The sequence below is a fragment of the Oryx dammah genome, unplaced genomic scaffold, assembly GCF_014754425.2.
Source record: "Oryx dammah isolate SB20612 unplaced genomic scaffold, SCBI_Odam_1.1 HiC_scaffold_12, whole genome shotgun sequence".
NCBI lineage: Eukaryota > Metazoa > Chordata > Mammalia > Artiodactyla > Bovidae > Oryx > Oryx dammah.
Genome location: NW_024070196.1, coordinates 52,491,120 through 52,507,860, shown reverse-complemented (window position 1 = coordinate 52,507,860; position 16,741 = coordinate 52,491,120). Strand labels below are relative to the sequence as shown.

The following is a 16,741-nucleotide window of genomic DNA, read 5'->3' as shown; positions in this document are numbered from 1 at the left end:
CATTAAAAAAAAAAACTGCCCAACATTAGGGGAAGGGTTGTACAAACCATGGTATAATATATATTATGGATTTTAATTAAGCTATTAAGATTATACATATGCTGAGAAAATGCTCATCTTCAGTTCAGTTCAGTTTAGTCGCTCAGTCGTGTCTGACTCTTTGCGACCCCATGAATCGCAGCACGCCAGGCCTCCCTGTTCATCACCATCTCCCAACTGCACTCATCTCACATGCTAGTAAAGTAATGCTCAAAATTCTCCAAGCCAGGCTTCAGCAATACGTGAACCGTGAACTCTCTGATGTTCAAGCTGGTTTTAGAAAAGGCAGAGGAACCAGAGATCAAATTGCCAACATCCACTGGATCACGCTCATCTTATACCAAATCAAAAAAAGAGGTTCAGGGAATCCCTGTACCTAGTCCAGTGGTTAAATCAGCGCTTTCTCTGTGAAGACCTGGGTTCAATCCAGGTTCAATCAAAATCTGGTCAAGGAACTAAGATATCCCACAAGCTGCGTGGGCTCCCACAACGCCCCCCTCCCCCCGCCAAAAAAATTTCAGAATAATTTGTACAAGCTGATTCTACTTTTTGTTAACTAAAAACAAACTGTGCATGAAAAAAATGACTATGAGGAAATACACCAAAATATTAACATTGGTTGTCCCAAAGTTTGGGGGCAGGATTTCAGGGATCATGGGAGATGTGTGTTTTCCTTCTGTATTTTTTCAATTTTCCCTTAATCAATGTTTGACTTATATTATGAAAAAAAAAAAAAACCTTGCTGCCAAGAAACTGAATTTACACACATTCCTTCTCTTCTTGGAGAATCCCTTCCTACCTCTCACCTATCTTACAAAGCCTCCCCTCACTCCCCAGGCCACCTCCCTGCCCTAAACCCTAGCTCCTTCTAACGGTATCTTAGGTGTTTTGCTCTCTGCAACCATGAGAGGAGGGGCTCCCTCATTTCTCTGATTCCTACCTACTATCTAGCATAGAACTCCTCTGTCCATGAAATGGAGTTTTTAGAAGTATTCAAGATGCCACCTTTCGGTGACTTTCCTGGGTGGTCCCGTGGTTAGGAATCTGCCTTCCAATGCAGGGATCTTGGGTTTGATCCCTGGTCAGGGAACTGGGATCCCACATGCTGCAGGGCAACTAACCCCATGTACTTCAACTACTGAGCCCCTGCACCACAAAAAAGACTCAACACAACCAAAAAAAAAAAACCAAATTTTGGAACAAATAATTTAAAAATAAGACTTTTTACAGCCTTATTAAAGACTCTGCTTTGTGGAAACCCCTCTTCACGGCTGTGTCTTCATCTTCTCCCTTAGCCACCCATCTATCCAACTGCTATCCATGCATTCTTATGGTAGAACACACCTAACATAAAACTTACCATTTTAACCATTTTACAAAAGCCTTTATTACAAACACAACTTTCTATAACCACAGCTGGTCTCTAGTTCTAGAACCTTTTTTATCCCAAAAGAAAACCCTGGGACTTCCCTGGCAGTCCAATGGTTAAGACTCCATGCTTCCACTTCAGGGGCTGTGGGTTCAATTCCTACTTGCTGAACTAAGATACCGCATGCCTTGTGGTGCAACCAAAAAATTAAAAAACAAAAAACCCAAAGGAAATCCCGTACCCAACAGGAGTTGACTCCCCACGCTTTTCCTGAGCTCTGGCCACCACCAGCTGGCTTTCTGCCTGCATGCTTTCCTCCAGGGCTCTTCCTTGGCTCCCTGTGATATAATTCAGGATGCCAAAAGAGACTGGAGCTCATGTAAATGAGGGAAGGAGGCCTGGATGGGACAGGAGCGGTGAAGTCTGCGGTAGTCTGGAGAGAAGGGCCTGTCTAAAGAAGGGATCTGCACTGGGCACCAGCTGCCACACAGGAATGTGGTCATGGGGCTGCCAGAGCCTCAGAGGTTTTTAAAGACATGGAATACATCAAGATCATTATTAGAGTCTTCTCCAATTTTAAACAGTGACAGAAACAGACACAAATCATGCAGTCAAAAGCAAATAAAACATACTTGTGATCTCTGACCCCAACTGCCTGTTAAGCCTAACTCTCACAGGCCTTCAAGTCTATCATCAAGTGTCTCCAACCTCCTGTTCTCACCTTTCTCCCAGAATGTACCCCGCTGTGCCCTCTGCATCAGCAAACTTTTTGCCCCACTGTTCCCCGCAGGTATTATGCTGCCTGCCTCTCACCAGCAACGCCCCCCTAAATTCTACCCATCTTTCCAAACCCAGTACAAAAGCCACCTCATCCACAAGCTTTCCTGAATGACTGCCCACCTTGGAATCTATGTTCTCCAACTGCAGGGCCACCTGCATTTAGCCCTGGGCCTCTGCTCACAGGGGGCACACACAGTCCCATGCAGTAAACACTCGCCAGCTTATGTGTGACCTACAAGGACAGTTCACTCAGATGTCACTGAATCCCAGTGTCTGCAGGTCTAAAGTCAGCATTTTAATTTTTCCAAATACTGAGTTATTTAGAAAGGAAGCATCTTAAGAAAAAAAAAATGGTCTTTTGAGTTACTATTTTGGCATATTTTTTCTTCTCTGTCCACTATAATAAATACTGCTTAGAATATGGGTTTTTCTTTGAAAAAAAAAATTAACTGGTCTTTTGGATATTCCTATCAGATTACCTATTGGTAAAAGGGAGAGTTACTTTACTCACTGTTCTGAATGCCATAAATTTCATCAATGAGTCCTTCGTATGTAAGCTGAGTGGCAAGAGGCGATAATAAATCCACGTTCCGATCAAGCAACAAGAGATTATCAAACACGGGGAATATTGAATTCTGGCTTCCTGTAAACTCTCTCTTCATCCTGATCATCATATTGGCCACTTGCTGGAAACAAAACATGGGATCAGGTGGGACTTTTCTGGGCATAAGCAGATTTAAAAATCTGGCTAAGACTAAAAAAAAAAAAAAATTGGCTAGAACTTCCCTAGTGATCCAGTAGTTAAGACTCTGTGCTTCCAATGCAAGGGGCCCAGGTTTGATCCCTGGTCAAGGAACTAATATCCCATGTGCCACATGGCACAGCCAAAAAAAAAAAAATAATCAGCTAAAAATGGAAAGTATCAAAAAAGTAAAAAATGGAGAAAAACGGTGGCGGAATGAGATGGACAAGAAATAAACAGCGACAGAAAACCACTCCATGTTGGATGCCCGTTCCAACACTTACACTGTTACCAGCGATTTCTCAACGAGGCATAAAATCAGTCCATTTCTATTATTCATGGAAGTTCTATTCTATAAAGCCACCGTGAATGCTGAATCAGAGAATACTGAACCACTGCTCTGCAGGGCCATGAGGGTGCGGGCTCCTTGAGTCTCTGGTTACAACAGTTTCATCATCTGATCAATATATAACCTTGATTTATGTGTGTTCTATTTAAAGACATTAAATATATGCTCTTGATTCTCCAACACTTTCATTTATACCTAAATGAAGCTCATCTAATAAGAGTTTTCTCCGTAAAGGCCCATCATAGCCTTCCTATATCATGAAAACTGGATAGCACTTCTGCATCACCCCGGGGGCCATTTTAACAGTGAAATCACCAACCAAAAAAAAAAAAAAAAAAAGGCACAGAAATGCACACCCACACAAAAAAGTGGCAATGAGTACTGCACTATAGTGGCAAAAATCACACTTGTTTATGGTATGAGTTGAAGGCAGAGGGTTGCTTGCTGTGATCTCAGCTAAGAACATGCACAACTTCAATTATTGGATGATACAAATTACTGCCTCCCTGAGTGTATCTGCAAAACACTGTACCAATTTGGGAGCTACAAAGAAATTTTAGCAAGTATGTGAATTTTCAAATCAAAACAGATTCCCACTCCTCCCCCTCCCAGGGACCAGGGTGCCCTTGCTCCGCCACCAGAAGCATCTCCCATTTCTCACCCGGGCGCACTCTCCTTTCCCAAAGATCTGGGGGATAGTTCCGTACAGAGCTTGCAGGGTCATCAGCCCCTTGGCTGCATGGTACAGGCTGGTCTGGTCACTTTCCAGATAGCACTCCTGTAGAGAGGAAGGGCCAGTTACCATCACGGTCACCTGGGTGCCTTGTGGTGCCTGCCTCTGTCTGGTGTTGGGACTTGGCACTTCCCCACTTTGCCAAGAAGCTGCAGACTGGGGTCCAGTTTACAAAGCTGCTGTTTGGCAGCCCAGGTCAGGAGCCCAAGAGCTCTGCCATCAGGGGACAGCTACGGAAGCAATTCTCCCAAGGCAGAGCCTTCTGGAAGGCACTCCTCCTCGTTTACCAGCTCTTGAATAAGCTACTGATTAGAAAAGATTTTATGGGCTTCCCATATGGCTCCGTGGTAAAGAATCTGCCTGTCAAGCAGGATCGGGAAGATCCCCTGGAGGAGGAAATGGCAACCCACTCCAGTATTCTTGCCTGGAGAATCCCATGGACAAGGAGCCTGGTGGGCTACAGTCCAAGGGGTAACAAAGAGTTGGACAGGACTTATTGACTAGACCACTACTACCAAGAAAGACTGAGATGGGAACCAGTTTTTATTTCTATGTTTTATTTGCAATTGGAGAATAGTTGCTTTACAATGTTGTGTTGGTTTCTGCCATACAACAGCGTGAGTCAGCCATAAGGATACTAAGTCCCCTCCCTCTTGAATCTCCCCCCCATTTCACCTCTCTCATTCACAGCGGCGAGTGCAGAGGCTAGGAGGGCACTGAGGGAGGCCACATGGCGATACCACAAGTGCACGTATTCTCTGAGCCCCAGAATCCCGGGACACATCCTCACCACGGAATACGTGGCAGTCTTTGCAAACATGGCGCAGATTTTCACACACACTGACGGCAACTGAAGGTTGTAACATCTTGAGAAAAGAAGAAGGGGCAGCTGAACAATCTTTAGAGTGATCCAATTTTCAGAAAATATATTTTACCTTATGAAGTATACAGGGTATATTTTGTAAAGTAGGCAAAATTATACTTTTGGCATAGAAAACGGGACACAAAAATACACATCAAACCAGCTGGGGCGAGGTGGGAGGGAGGTTCAAGAGGGAGGGGACATACGTATCCTTATGGCTGATGGCTGACTCATGCTGTTGTATGGCAGAAACCAACACAACATTGTAAAGCAATTATTCTCCAATTGGAAATAAAACAGAAATAAAAAGAAACATAATATACAAAAGTGACAACTCAAGAGAAGAAAATCTAAAAGTCAAGAAATTATGAAAATTATAATAAAAATGAAAAAACCACATTGCTAATTGGCTATATTCCAATACAAAATAAAAAGTTAAAAATAAACAAAAACAGCTAGGAAGTGACCGGAGAGAATCCAGCAGTTTTGACACTGGTGGAGCGCAGGTTGCTGGCTCTGGTTGTCTTGTTCCAAACCTCAGCTGCGTCACTTCCCAGCTGGTGCCTTGGGGCAATTAGATAATCTCTCTATGCAATCTCAAAAAGGACAGAATGATCTCTGTTCGTCTCCAAGGCAAACCATTCAATATCACAGTAATCCAAGACTCTGCCCCAACCAGTAATGCTGAAGAAGCTGAAGTTGAACGGTTCTATGAAGACCTACAAGACCTTTTAGAACTAACACCCAAAAAAGATGTCCTTTTCATTATAGGGGACAGGAATGCAAAAGGAGGAAGTCAAGAAACACCTGGGGTAACAGGCAAATTTGGCCTTGGAATACGGAATGAAGCAGGGCAAAGACTAACAGAGTTTTGCCAAGAGAACGCACTGGTCATAGCAAACACCCTCTTCCAACAACACAAGAGAAGACTCTACACATGGACATCACCAGATGGTCAACACCGAAATCAGACTGATTATATTCTTTGCAGCCAAAGATGGAGAAGCTCTATACAGTCAGCAAAAACAAGGCCCGGAGCTGACTGTGGCTCAGATCATGAACTCCTTATTGCCAAATTCAGACTTAAATTGAAGAAAGTAGGGAAAACCACTAGACCATTCAGGTATGACCTAAATCAAATCCCTTATACAGTGGAAGTGAGAAACAGATTTAAGGGACTAGATCTGATAGATAAAGAGTGCCTGATGAACTATGGAATGAGGTTTGTGACACTGTACAGGAGACAGGAATCAAGACCATCCCCATGGAAAAGAAATGCAAAAAAGCAAAATGGCTGCCCGGGGAGGCCTTACAAATAGCTGTGAAAAGAAGAGAAGCGAAAAGCAAAGGAAAAAAGGAAAGATATAAGCATCTGAATGCAGAGTCCCAAAGAATAGTAAGGAGAGAGAAGAAAGCCTTTCTCAGCGATCAATGCAAAGAAATAGAGGAAAACAACAGAATGGGAAAGACTAGAGATCTCTTCAAGAAAATTCGAGATACCAAGGGAACATTTCATGCAAAGATGGGCTCGATAAAGGACAGAAATGGTATGGACCTAACAGAAGCAGAAGGTATTAAGAAGAGGTGGTGAGAATACACAGAAGAACTGTACAAAAAAGATCTTCACGACCCAGATAATCACGATGGTGTAATCACTCACCTAGAGCCAGACATCCTGGAATGTGAAGTCAAGTGGGCCTTAGAAAGCATCACTATGAACAAAGCTAGTGGAGGTGATGGAATTCCAGTTGAGCTGTTTCAAATCCTGAAAGATGATGCTGTGAAAGTGCTGCACTCAATATGCCAGCAAATTTGGAAAACTCAGCAGTAGCCACAGGACTGGGCAAGGTCAGTTTTCACTCCAATCCCAAAGAAAGGCAATGCCAAAGAATGCTCAAACTACCACACAATTGTACTCATCTCACATGCTAGTAAAATAATGCTAAAAATTCTCCAAGCCAGGCTTCAGCAATATGTGAACCATGACTTCCAGATGTTCAAGCTGGTTTTAGAAAAGGCAGAGAAACTAGAGATCAAATTGCCAACATGTGCTGGATTATCTAAAAGGCAAGAGAATTCCAGAAAAACATCTATTTCTGCTTTATTGACTATGCCAAAGCCTTTAACTGTGTGGATCACAATAAACTGTGGAAAATTCTGAAAGAGATGGGAATACCAGACCACCTGACCTGCCTCTTGAGAAACCTATATGCAGGTCAGGAAGCAACAGTTAGAACTGGACATGGACCAACAGACTGTTCCAAATAGGAAAAGGAGGACGTCACGGCTGTATATTGTCACCCAGCTTATTTAACTTATATGCAGTGGTTAAATAAACAGGAAATCTCTCCTCTGGGCAGGTTTTGTCATGATGGCATAAGTTTTCCTCAGCTGCTACCAAGTCACATTAATTACACAGATGTGAATTAATTACACCAGGGAACACCATTATAGGTACATGATTTAAAGTTAATACAGCAAAATGTTAATTACAGAATCTAGGTGATGAGTATACAGGTATTCACTGTACCATTCTTTCAACTTTCAAGTATGTTTCATATAAAACATTAGGTCGGGGGCAGAGTCGGGGGCAGGTGGAAAAATCTGTACTACCATTGGAAGAGGTTTACTGTAAGCAAAACAACGGGGAAAGTGACTTTAAAAAAAAGAGCCAAGAAACTCTCTTGGTTATAAAATTCATCAGGGTTGCCAGAGAGTTCTTCCCCGGGTTAACTCTTTGAAGATGGTGATCACAGTAACAACAACAACATAATACAGAAGAAAAAGTTTCAAATAATTTTGGGCACAACACCAGCGCTTCTCAAAAGTTCTAGTCTCCAGACTAGCAGGATCACTGTCACATATGCAAAATTCAAAGAAGGAAACACAGATAAACATGATTACATTAAGAAAACACACATAGGGTGGGGAGTAACTAGAAGTGGCAAAAGCAGGCATTCTGGAATACTGGTAGCAGTTTTGTTGTTTTTTTTTAAGCAGAGTCCCAGGTGTGTTCACTTTGTTAAAATCCATCAAACTTTATACTCATGATTTGTGCACTCATCTGAGTACAGAATATACTTAAAAAGAAAGAAAGTACACATAGAAAAACCATCATAAACTAAGTCAAGAGACAACTAGAGTAGCCCCTGCTTGCTGCAACTAGCCCCCTAGCGCAGCAACAAAGACCACTGCAGCCAAAAATATAAATCAACCAATAAACATTTTTTTTAAAGTGCCATGTTTACTTAAATATAAGACATGGTACCATAAAACTCCTAGAAGAGAATACAGGCAAAACATTCTGACATAAATCATACCAGTGTTTTCTTAGGTCAGTCTCCCAAGGCAATAGAAGTAAAAGCAAAGATAAACAAATTGGACCTAATCAAATTTATAAGCTTTTGCAAAGCAAGGGAAACTATAAACAAAATGAAGACAACGTACGAACTGGGAGAAATTATTTTCAAACAAAGCGATGGACAAGGGCTTAATTTCCAAAACATACAAACAGCTCATACAACTTAATAACAAAAAAATAAACAACCCAATAAAAAAAAATAAGCATATGGTATAAATGGACATTTCTACAAAAAAGATATACAGATGGCCAGTAGGTACATGAAAAGATGCTCAATGTCACTAATTATTAGAAAAATGCAAATCAAAACTACAGTGGGGTACCACCGTACACCAGTGAGAATGGCCATCATTAAAAAGTCTACAAATAATAAATGCTGGAGGGGGTATGGAGCAAAGGAAAAAGGGAACCCTCCCACAATACTGGTGGGAATATAAATTGGTGCAGCCACTATGGAAAACAGTATGAACATTCCTTAAAAAATGAGAATTGCTATGTGAAATAGCAATCCCACTCCCGGATATATATCTGGAAAAACAAAAACACTAATTTGAAAAGATACTGTATGTACCCCAACATTCATGAGAGTACTAATTAGACAGGGAAGCGACCCAAGTGCTCATTAACAGATGAATGGATGAAGATATGGGTGTGTGTGTGTATATATATATATATATATATATATAAATATAAAAATGTATGTGTCTGTATACACATACACACACAATGGAATATTGGGCTTCCCAGGGGGCACTAGTGGTAAAGAACCCACCTGCCAACGCAGGAGACATGGGTTCAATCCCTGGGTTGGGAAGATCCCCTGGAGGAGGGCATGACAATCTGGAGAATCCCATGGACAGAGGAGCCTGGAAAGCTACAGTCCAAAGGGTCACACAGAGTTGGATGTAACTGAAGCAACTTAGCAAGTGTACAATGGAATATTACTCATCCATGAAAAAAAGAATGAAATCGTGCCATTTGTAGCAATGTGGATGGACCTCGAGACTATTATGCTTAGCGAAGGAAGACAGAAAAAGACAAACACTATGTGATACCACTCATATGTGAAATCTAAAAAGATAAGACCATGAATGTAAACACAAAACAGAAGCAGACTTACAGACATAGAAAACCAACCAGCAGTGGCAGAGCTCCCTCACCTGCCGGCCTGCATCTCCTACAAGTGTCCCGTATGAATAACTGCTTCTTGCCTATCCCTTTGCCTCTCACTGAATTCCTTCTGTGCTGAGACACAAAGAACCTGAGCCTTAGTAAGTCCAGACACCAGCTACTGACAGCCCCACCAGGTGGCAGAAGTTAACTGTATGCTGCTATTAAGCAGGCAGACTCCAGACCCCTTGGAATCAGAAGGTTGATGATGCTGACCTCCACTTACCTCATCACTGACCAATCAGAAGACTGTCCACAAGCTGATCACGCCCTCTTTGGGCCATTGCTATAAAAGTCCTCACTACTCCCTTCAGGAGGGGACACACAGTTTTGAGGGCATTAGCCCACTGTGGCCCCCTTTGCCTGGCAAAGCAATAAAGCTATCCTTTTCTACTTCACTGCCCCCCATCCAAAAAAAAGACAAAACCAGTGGGGCATGAAGAGGGGAGGGACAAATTAGGGATATGGGACTAACAGATGCCAACTAGTACAAAAAAAAATAAGCTACAAGGATATACTGTACAGCACATGAAACTATACCTAATACAATAACCCATAATAGAATATAATCTGCAAAAATACTGAATCATTCTGCTGTACATATGAGATGAAAATGACCATCAAGCTCACAAATTTGGCAAAAATCACAGCCTGACATTAAAACAGAAAATGCCAAACTTACTTTGAATGCACTCTCCGATTCCATGGATAGGAGATCTCCATCAAAAGGAATAAGATCTAGGCTATACTCCTCCCTATGAATAAAAGATCCCAAAACACCCAGATCCTTCAACCGCTGTTCGCACAATAAGCTACGTCGTGGCACAAACAAAATGTGGAAATCTCTTGCTGGGCCACGTCTGTCTTCACTGCAAAAGAAGGAACATTTGTTAGCTTATGAGCTCCCTAGAGTCTTCAACTATTTCACTTACTCTATCTCCACTGCCGTGCACACAGAAAGCACTAAATAAATGCTGGTGAGATAAACATATGACATTGACTTTCAGACCCAAACAGTTACAGTCACTTTCATGCTCTTTTTTTTTTTCCCTGACAGGAAACCAGCATTGATTCATAGCCAATATGTGCATTTTCTAGCTTTCTCTTTAACTATTTTCAGGGGCATTAAAGCTCTGAGGTTTACTGAAATGGTGTATGTGTCTTATTGAAAACAAATGGATCTTTAACCAAACCAATGCAGCCACAGAGACTCCTTTTAAAATTAAAGCTCACTATTGACTCTTCTTTCTCCTCTCCTTGACAGTGAACTTCTCAAAATCGCCCATATGGCTTTTAAGATTTTAGGGGCCACATCAATCGATTATATCAGAGTGCAGATGGAGCTGGGAGAACTTCCTCTCTAGACTGGATGCTTTATTAAATTTTAATCAGCTCTTACTTTGCTTATGAAATTCAAGTACCTTGTCATCAGTATAACCATTAGAGGGAGGCTTTTTTGTTGTTGTTCATTTTTAAAACCAGGTCCTTTCTACTGATACATATCCAAAATTTTAGCTGTCCTAAAAGAATGCAGTTTTATAATAACTACCCTCTCATTGTTTGAACAATGTCACAAGTTTCCTATTTCCATTCTTGTATTTTTCCATGTTTGTCCTAGTTTTTCTAAAAGACCACTTTTTGGGACGTCTCTGGTGGTCCAGGGTCTAAGACTCTGCTCTCCCAATGCAGGGGGCTTGGGTTTGATCTCTGGTCAGGAATCTAGATCCCAACAAAGGGTTTGCATGGGTTTCTCTGATGGTCCAGTGGTTAAGGAACTGCTCGGCAATGCAGGAAACACTGGTTCAGTTCCTGGTCTGGGAGATCCCAGGTGCCATGGAGCAACCAAGCCCGTGCACCACAGCTAGAGCCTGCGCTCTGGAGCCCATGAGCGGCAACACCTGAGGCCCACATGCCCTGAGTCCATACTCCACAACAAGAGCAGCCACTGCAAAGAGAAGCCCGCACATCACAACTAGAGAGTAGAACTCACTCTCTGAAACTAGAAAAAGCCCATGTGCAGCAACAAAGACCCAACACAGCCAATAAATAAATACTAAAAAAAAAAAGGAAAAGAGTTTGCATGCTGCAACTGAAGACCCCACATGCCACAACGAAGATCGAAGGTCCCGAGTGCTGCAACTAAGACATAGCATGGCAAGATAAATAAATATTGAAAACAAACAAGAAGCAAAAGACCACTATCCAAGGCACTGGCAAGAGAAGGGGTTTACAATGAAAAGCTCAGGACATTAAAACTGTTAGAAGGATTAACTCCTACTGGCACAAACATAAGTTCTGAGATACCTGAGCACGTTTTCAGCAATGATATCCATCAATTCTAGCCTGGGTCTGACAAAAAAAATTATATTCTTGACATCAGCTGCTGGCAAACGACTTCCTTTAAGCGTAAACATTTTTTCCACTTCATGTTCCTAAGAAAACACATACACAAAAAGTTAACAAAATCACTCAACTTTAAGTATCATAGTCAGACTCGGACATCAGAAACACTCGCAGTCAATGCACATCAATGCTTTGTTCTCAAAATTTAGATTTCCCAAAGCCAGCTGTATTAACAGTAAGGTTTCAGGGTGAAGTCACTGTGACAGTCTTTGAGTGTAAATGACTCTTAACGTGATAAACTATCAAAGATACCAGGTAACAGTCATATAATGCTGGACTTCTGTGGGGGCTCAGCGGTAGAGAGTACGCCTCCCGCTGCAGGAGATGCAGGTTTGATCCCTGGGTCAGAAAGATCCCCTGAAGAAGGAAATGGCAACCCATTCCAGTATTCTGGCCAGCGAAATCCTATGGACAGAGGAGCCTGGTAGGCTACTGTGATCTAAAGGGTCACAGAAAAGTCAGACATGACTTAGCGACTAGACAACAACGAGAGCAATTAGGATCAATACAGAATCATTAACCAAAGGATCACTGTACACAAAATGTTAGCCATACATTAGCATCTGTGTTATAAAGACCCAACCGCCCTGCAAGCCATTTACTCAGGAGGAAATGTAAAATCTTACTATTATTGCTGAAGTACAGAGTTACTAATACCTGAACAAAACCTGAACAGTTCACTTACCTTCAACAGTGAATACTGTGCAATCAGGCCAAAGGGTCCAGTGAGATACTCATCCCAAACTATTGCCTACAAGAGGGAAGAAATGAACATTACAGTTAATATCAAGAATTTCAACAACAGCAACAGAAAATGGCAGTCATACATAGTAGAACTACTGCCCTCAAAGTCTGAAACTGGCTGTGGTCACATTTATACTGTGTGGATCTTAAGGAAAAAAAAAAAAACAGCGTCAGGGCAAGTAATGTTACTGGCAGTCATAGGAAACTTAAGATTTAATCACTGTCCTTCGAAGCCAAGTGGGCATTAGGAAGCATCACAAGGAACAAAACTAGCGGACATGATGGAATTCCTGCTGAGCTATTTCAAATCCTAAAAGAGAATGCTGTTAAAGTGTTGCACTCAATATGCCAGCAAATAAGGAAAACTCAGCAGTGGCCACAGGGCTGGGAAAGGTCAGTTTTCATTTCAATCCCAAAGAAAGGCAATGCCAAAGAATGTTAAAACTACTGCACGATTGTACTCATTTGACATGCTAGCAAAGTAATGCTCAAAATTCTCCAAGGGAGGCTTCAACAATACGTGAACCAAGAACTTCCAGGCGTTCAAGCTGGATTTAGAAAAGGCAGAGGAACCAGAGATCACATTGCCAACTTCTGCTGGATCATAAAAAAAGTGAGAATTCCAGAAAAACATCTACTTCTGCTTTACTGACCATGCTAAAGCCTTTGTGTCAATCATAATAAACTGGAAAATTCTTAAAGAGATGGGAATACCAGACCACTTGACCTGCCTCCTGAGAAAGCTGTGTACAGGTCAAGAAGCAACAGTGAGAACCAGACACAGAAGAACAGACTCATTCAAAATTGGGAAAGGAGTACATCAAGGTGGTATATTATCACCCTGCTTATTTAACTTATATGCAGAGTACATCATGAGAAATGCCAGACTGGATGTAGCACAAGAATGAAGATTGCTGGGAGAAATATCAATAACCTCAGATACGTAGATGACACCACCCTTATGGCAGAAAGTAAAGAGGAACTAAAAGGCCTCTTGATGAAGGTGAAAGAGAATGAAAAAGCTGGCTTAAAACTCAACATTCAAAAGACAAAGATCATGGCATCTAGTTCCACCACTTCATGGATAATACATGGGGAAATAATGAAAACAGTGACAGACTTTATTTTCTTTTTTTTTTTTTCAGACTTTATTTTCTTAGGCTTCAAAATCACTGCAGCCAAGAAATTAAAAGACACTTGCTCCTTGGAAGAACAGCTATGATAAAACCAGACAGCATATTAAAAAGCAGAGACACTACTTTGTCGAAAAAGCTCAGTCTAGTCAAAGCTATGGTTTTTCCAGTAGTCATGTACAGATGCAAGAGTTGGGCTAGAAGGCTGATCACTGAAGAACTGAGGCTTTTGAACTGTGGTGCTGAAGAAGACTCTTAAGAGTCCCTTGGATTGCAAGGAGATCAAACCAGTCAGTCCTAAAGGAAATAAACACTGAACATTCATTGGAAGGACTGATGCTGAAGCTGAAGCTCCAAGACTTTGGCCATCTGATGTGAAGAGCTGAAAAGACCCTGATGCTGGGAAAGATTGAAGGCAGGAGGAAAAGGGGACGACAGAAAACGAGATGGTTGAATGGAAACACTGACTCAATGGACATGAATTTGAGCAAGCCCCAGAAGATGGTGAAGGACAGGGAAGCCTGGAGTGCTAAAGTCCATGGGGTTGCAAAGAGTTGGACATGACTGAGCGACTGAACAATTAGAGGAAACAAGGAACTGTAGTTTGTTGTGTATCTGTGTCACGGTATTATTATCAGACTGAACCATACGGAAACTGCCAAATGCAACAGTTCAACCTACTATTTTATAAGTAGCATGCAATTCAATTATAAAAACTAAAACCTCTGATATAGGTATTATAAAGTTTATTTTGACAAGAGAAAAATTTTAAAGACTCAGAAAGTTTAAATAACATGTCCAGGACTCCCTGGCGGCACAGTGGGTGGAAGTCCACTTGCCATGCACAGGACATGGGTTTGATCTCTGGTCTGGGAAGATTCTATAAGCCTCAGAACAGCTAAGCCCATGAGCCACAACCACTGAGCTCAAGTACGGCAACTGCTGAAGTCTGCATGCTCAAGGGCCCTTGAACCACAACTAATGAGCCCCCGCGCTGAAACTACTGAAGCTCCCATGCCTTAGAGCCAGCAAGCCACAATTACTGAGCCTGCAGGCTGCAACTAATGAAGCCTGTGCACCGAGAGCCTGTGCTCCACAAGACGACAAGCCAGGGCAATAAGAAGCCCGTACACCAAAACTAGAGAGTAGCCCCCAAACTCTGCAACTAGAGAAAGCTCCCAGGCAACAGTGAAGACCCAACGCAAACAAAAATAAAAATAAATAATTAATTAATTAAAATTTTTTAAAGTCCAAGGCCATATCAGGACCTTGAATATACACAGCATAAAGAAGTCAAGTTTCCAGCCTGGGACTGAACCACCTCACAGAGCATTGCTCTGGGACCTTCTGAGCATTTCTACTGCTAAACTCCAGTGTCAGTTCTTTTTCTTTCTTTTTTAAATTGAAATTTTTATTGAGACATCTGTAGAATTATAAATATTCAGTTGAAAGAAACAATACAGGGAGACTCCCCAATGTGCTTTGTCCAGTTTCCCCCAATGCAAACATTTTGCAAAACTATAGTACAACAGATATTACAACCAGGGTATTGACACTGATACAATCCATGATCTCATTCAGATTTCAGAGTTATTTAATGAGCTGGAACTGGGCGCCTAGGACTCAGCCTGCTTTTGTTTTCTCTCCATAGCTGCTAGCACTCACTCCACCTCTTGGTCCTATTTTTTCTAATACTGACTGCTGAATTTCCCCAATTTTCCTCTTCTCTTCAGAGTTATATTGCCAGTTACTTAGGAAGACTGATAAATCCTAAAGGGAGAGGAAGGAGGTGAAGTGAAGTGAGTGAAGCGATCAGTCGTGTCCGACTCTTTGCGACCCGGTGGACTGTAGCCCACCAGGCTCCTCCGTCCATGGGATTCTCCAGGCAAGAATACTGGAGTGGGTTGCCATTTCCTTCTCCAGGGGATCTTCCCGACCCAGGGATCGAACCCGGGCCTCCCGCATTGCGGGCAGACGCTTTAACCTCTGAGCCACCAGGGAAGCATACCACTTAAAAGAAGTCCTATGAAGTTCTTGATCTACGGTTTCTGATTCCATTGTGAGTTGGGTGCTAATAAACATCTAACAAGAAAATACTATTTAAGTAAGCTGACGTTAAAAATCTCAGATAGTTACAACTTCTCACAATTCAAGTGAGCAGCAGATTGCAAGGTGTTGGTAGTTCATGTTAATTTTTTTGAGGATATGATCTTTGTAATGAATGGACACTGGTGCAGCTACGTTCCTGGGCGGGGCCGCCTCCCCAGTTCCAATATCTCGGGTGGGAACTGGACAGGGGGTTACCGGATCCGCCTCTCTGACACAAGCTGGTTCACGAAGGGCTGAGACACCACGGTGGCTTATTCTGCAGCCACGAAACAACAGCGATGCCACGCGTACTTTGCGATGGAAGCCCCACCAAAAGGCCCCTCTCCCCGACTTATCGTTCCCGCCGGCGCTCCTCCCTGGAAGCCCTAGGAGACCTAGTACACTTCGAGCCCAGGCACTTAGGGACCGGATGAGGCCAGGCCGGACGGCGGTGTCGCCGCCCGCTGTCCCTCACCTTGCTTCCCGCGCACTTGTCCAGGAACTCGCGCAGCTCGCGACGCACTGCCTCGCGCAGCACATTGAGGTTCACTCGCCCGTAGGACAGGTGTGCCGCCATCTTGCCCCACCGCCCCCTTTACCCACTACTTCAACCAGATCTGCATTCCCCTACGTGTGGCCCACCGACGCTGTCACGTGACGACAGGTTCACGTGACCAGGGCCGCAGACAGCACGCCAAACCCGGAAAACTGTAATGGAGGCCATCAGTCAGTCTCCCTCCCGGTCCTAGGGCCCGCCTCTTTCGTCGACCGCGTAGGTTCCGAGGAATCCCAAGACCCCATCCAGACTTCTCCGCAGTCCGGGGCAGCTGCGCTGGGTGCTGGTTGAGTTTAAGGACAGAGATTAGATTCCTGCACGTCCAGTTTAAAAATTGAGGCTTTCTTCTTAGCAGCAAGTATACTCTCTGTAAAATGATAATGAAGCTATATTTGAATGGAAATCTTTTCAG

The 16,741-nt window shown here is 42.7% G+C and overlaps 1 protein-coding gene across 1 annotated transcript in view; it reads right to left on the bottom strand.

Moving 5' to 3' along the window:
* The window catches only part of VPS33A (VPS33A core subunit of CORVET and HOPS complexes), a 31,771-nt gene extending 15,312 nt beyond the window's left edge, over positions 1 to 16,459 (bottom strand). Inside the window, exons 1-6 of the mRNA XM_040250679.1 lie at positions 16,249 to 16,459; positions 12,494 to 12,559; positions 11,710 to 11,837; positions 10,088 to 10,274; positions 3,941 to 4,057; positions 2,700 to 2,874 (exon numbers count right to left, since the gene is read on the bottom strand). Coding sequence (XP_040106613.1) covers positions 2,700 to 2,874; positions 3,941 to 4,057; positions 10,088 to 10,274; positions 11,710 to 11,837; positions 12,494 to 12,559; positions 16,249 to 16,350 — 775 coding nt within the window. The 5' untranslated portion in view covers positions 16,351 to 16,459. The remainder of the gene's footprint in view (positions 1 to 2,699; positions 2,875 to 3,940; positions 4,058 to 10,087; positions 10,275 to 11,709; positions 11,838 to 12,493; positions 12,560 to 16,248) is intronic.
* Positions 16,460 to 16,741: the final 282 nt, after the last annotated feature.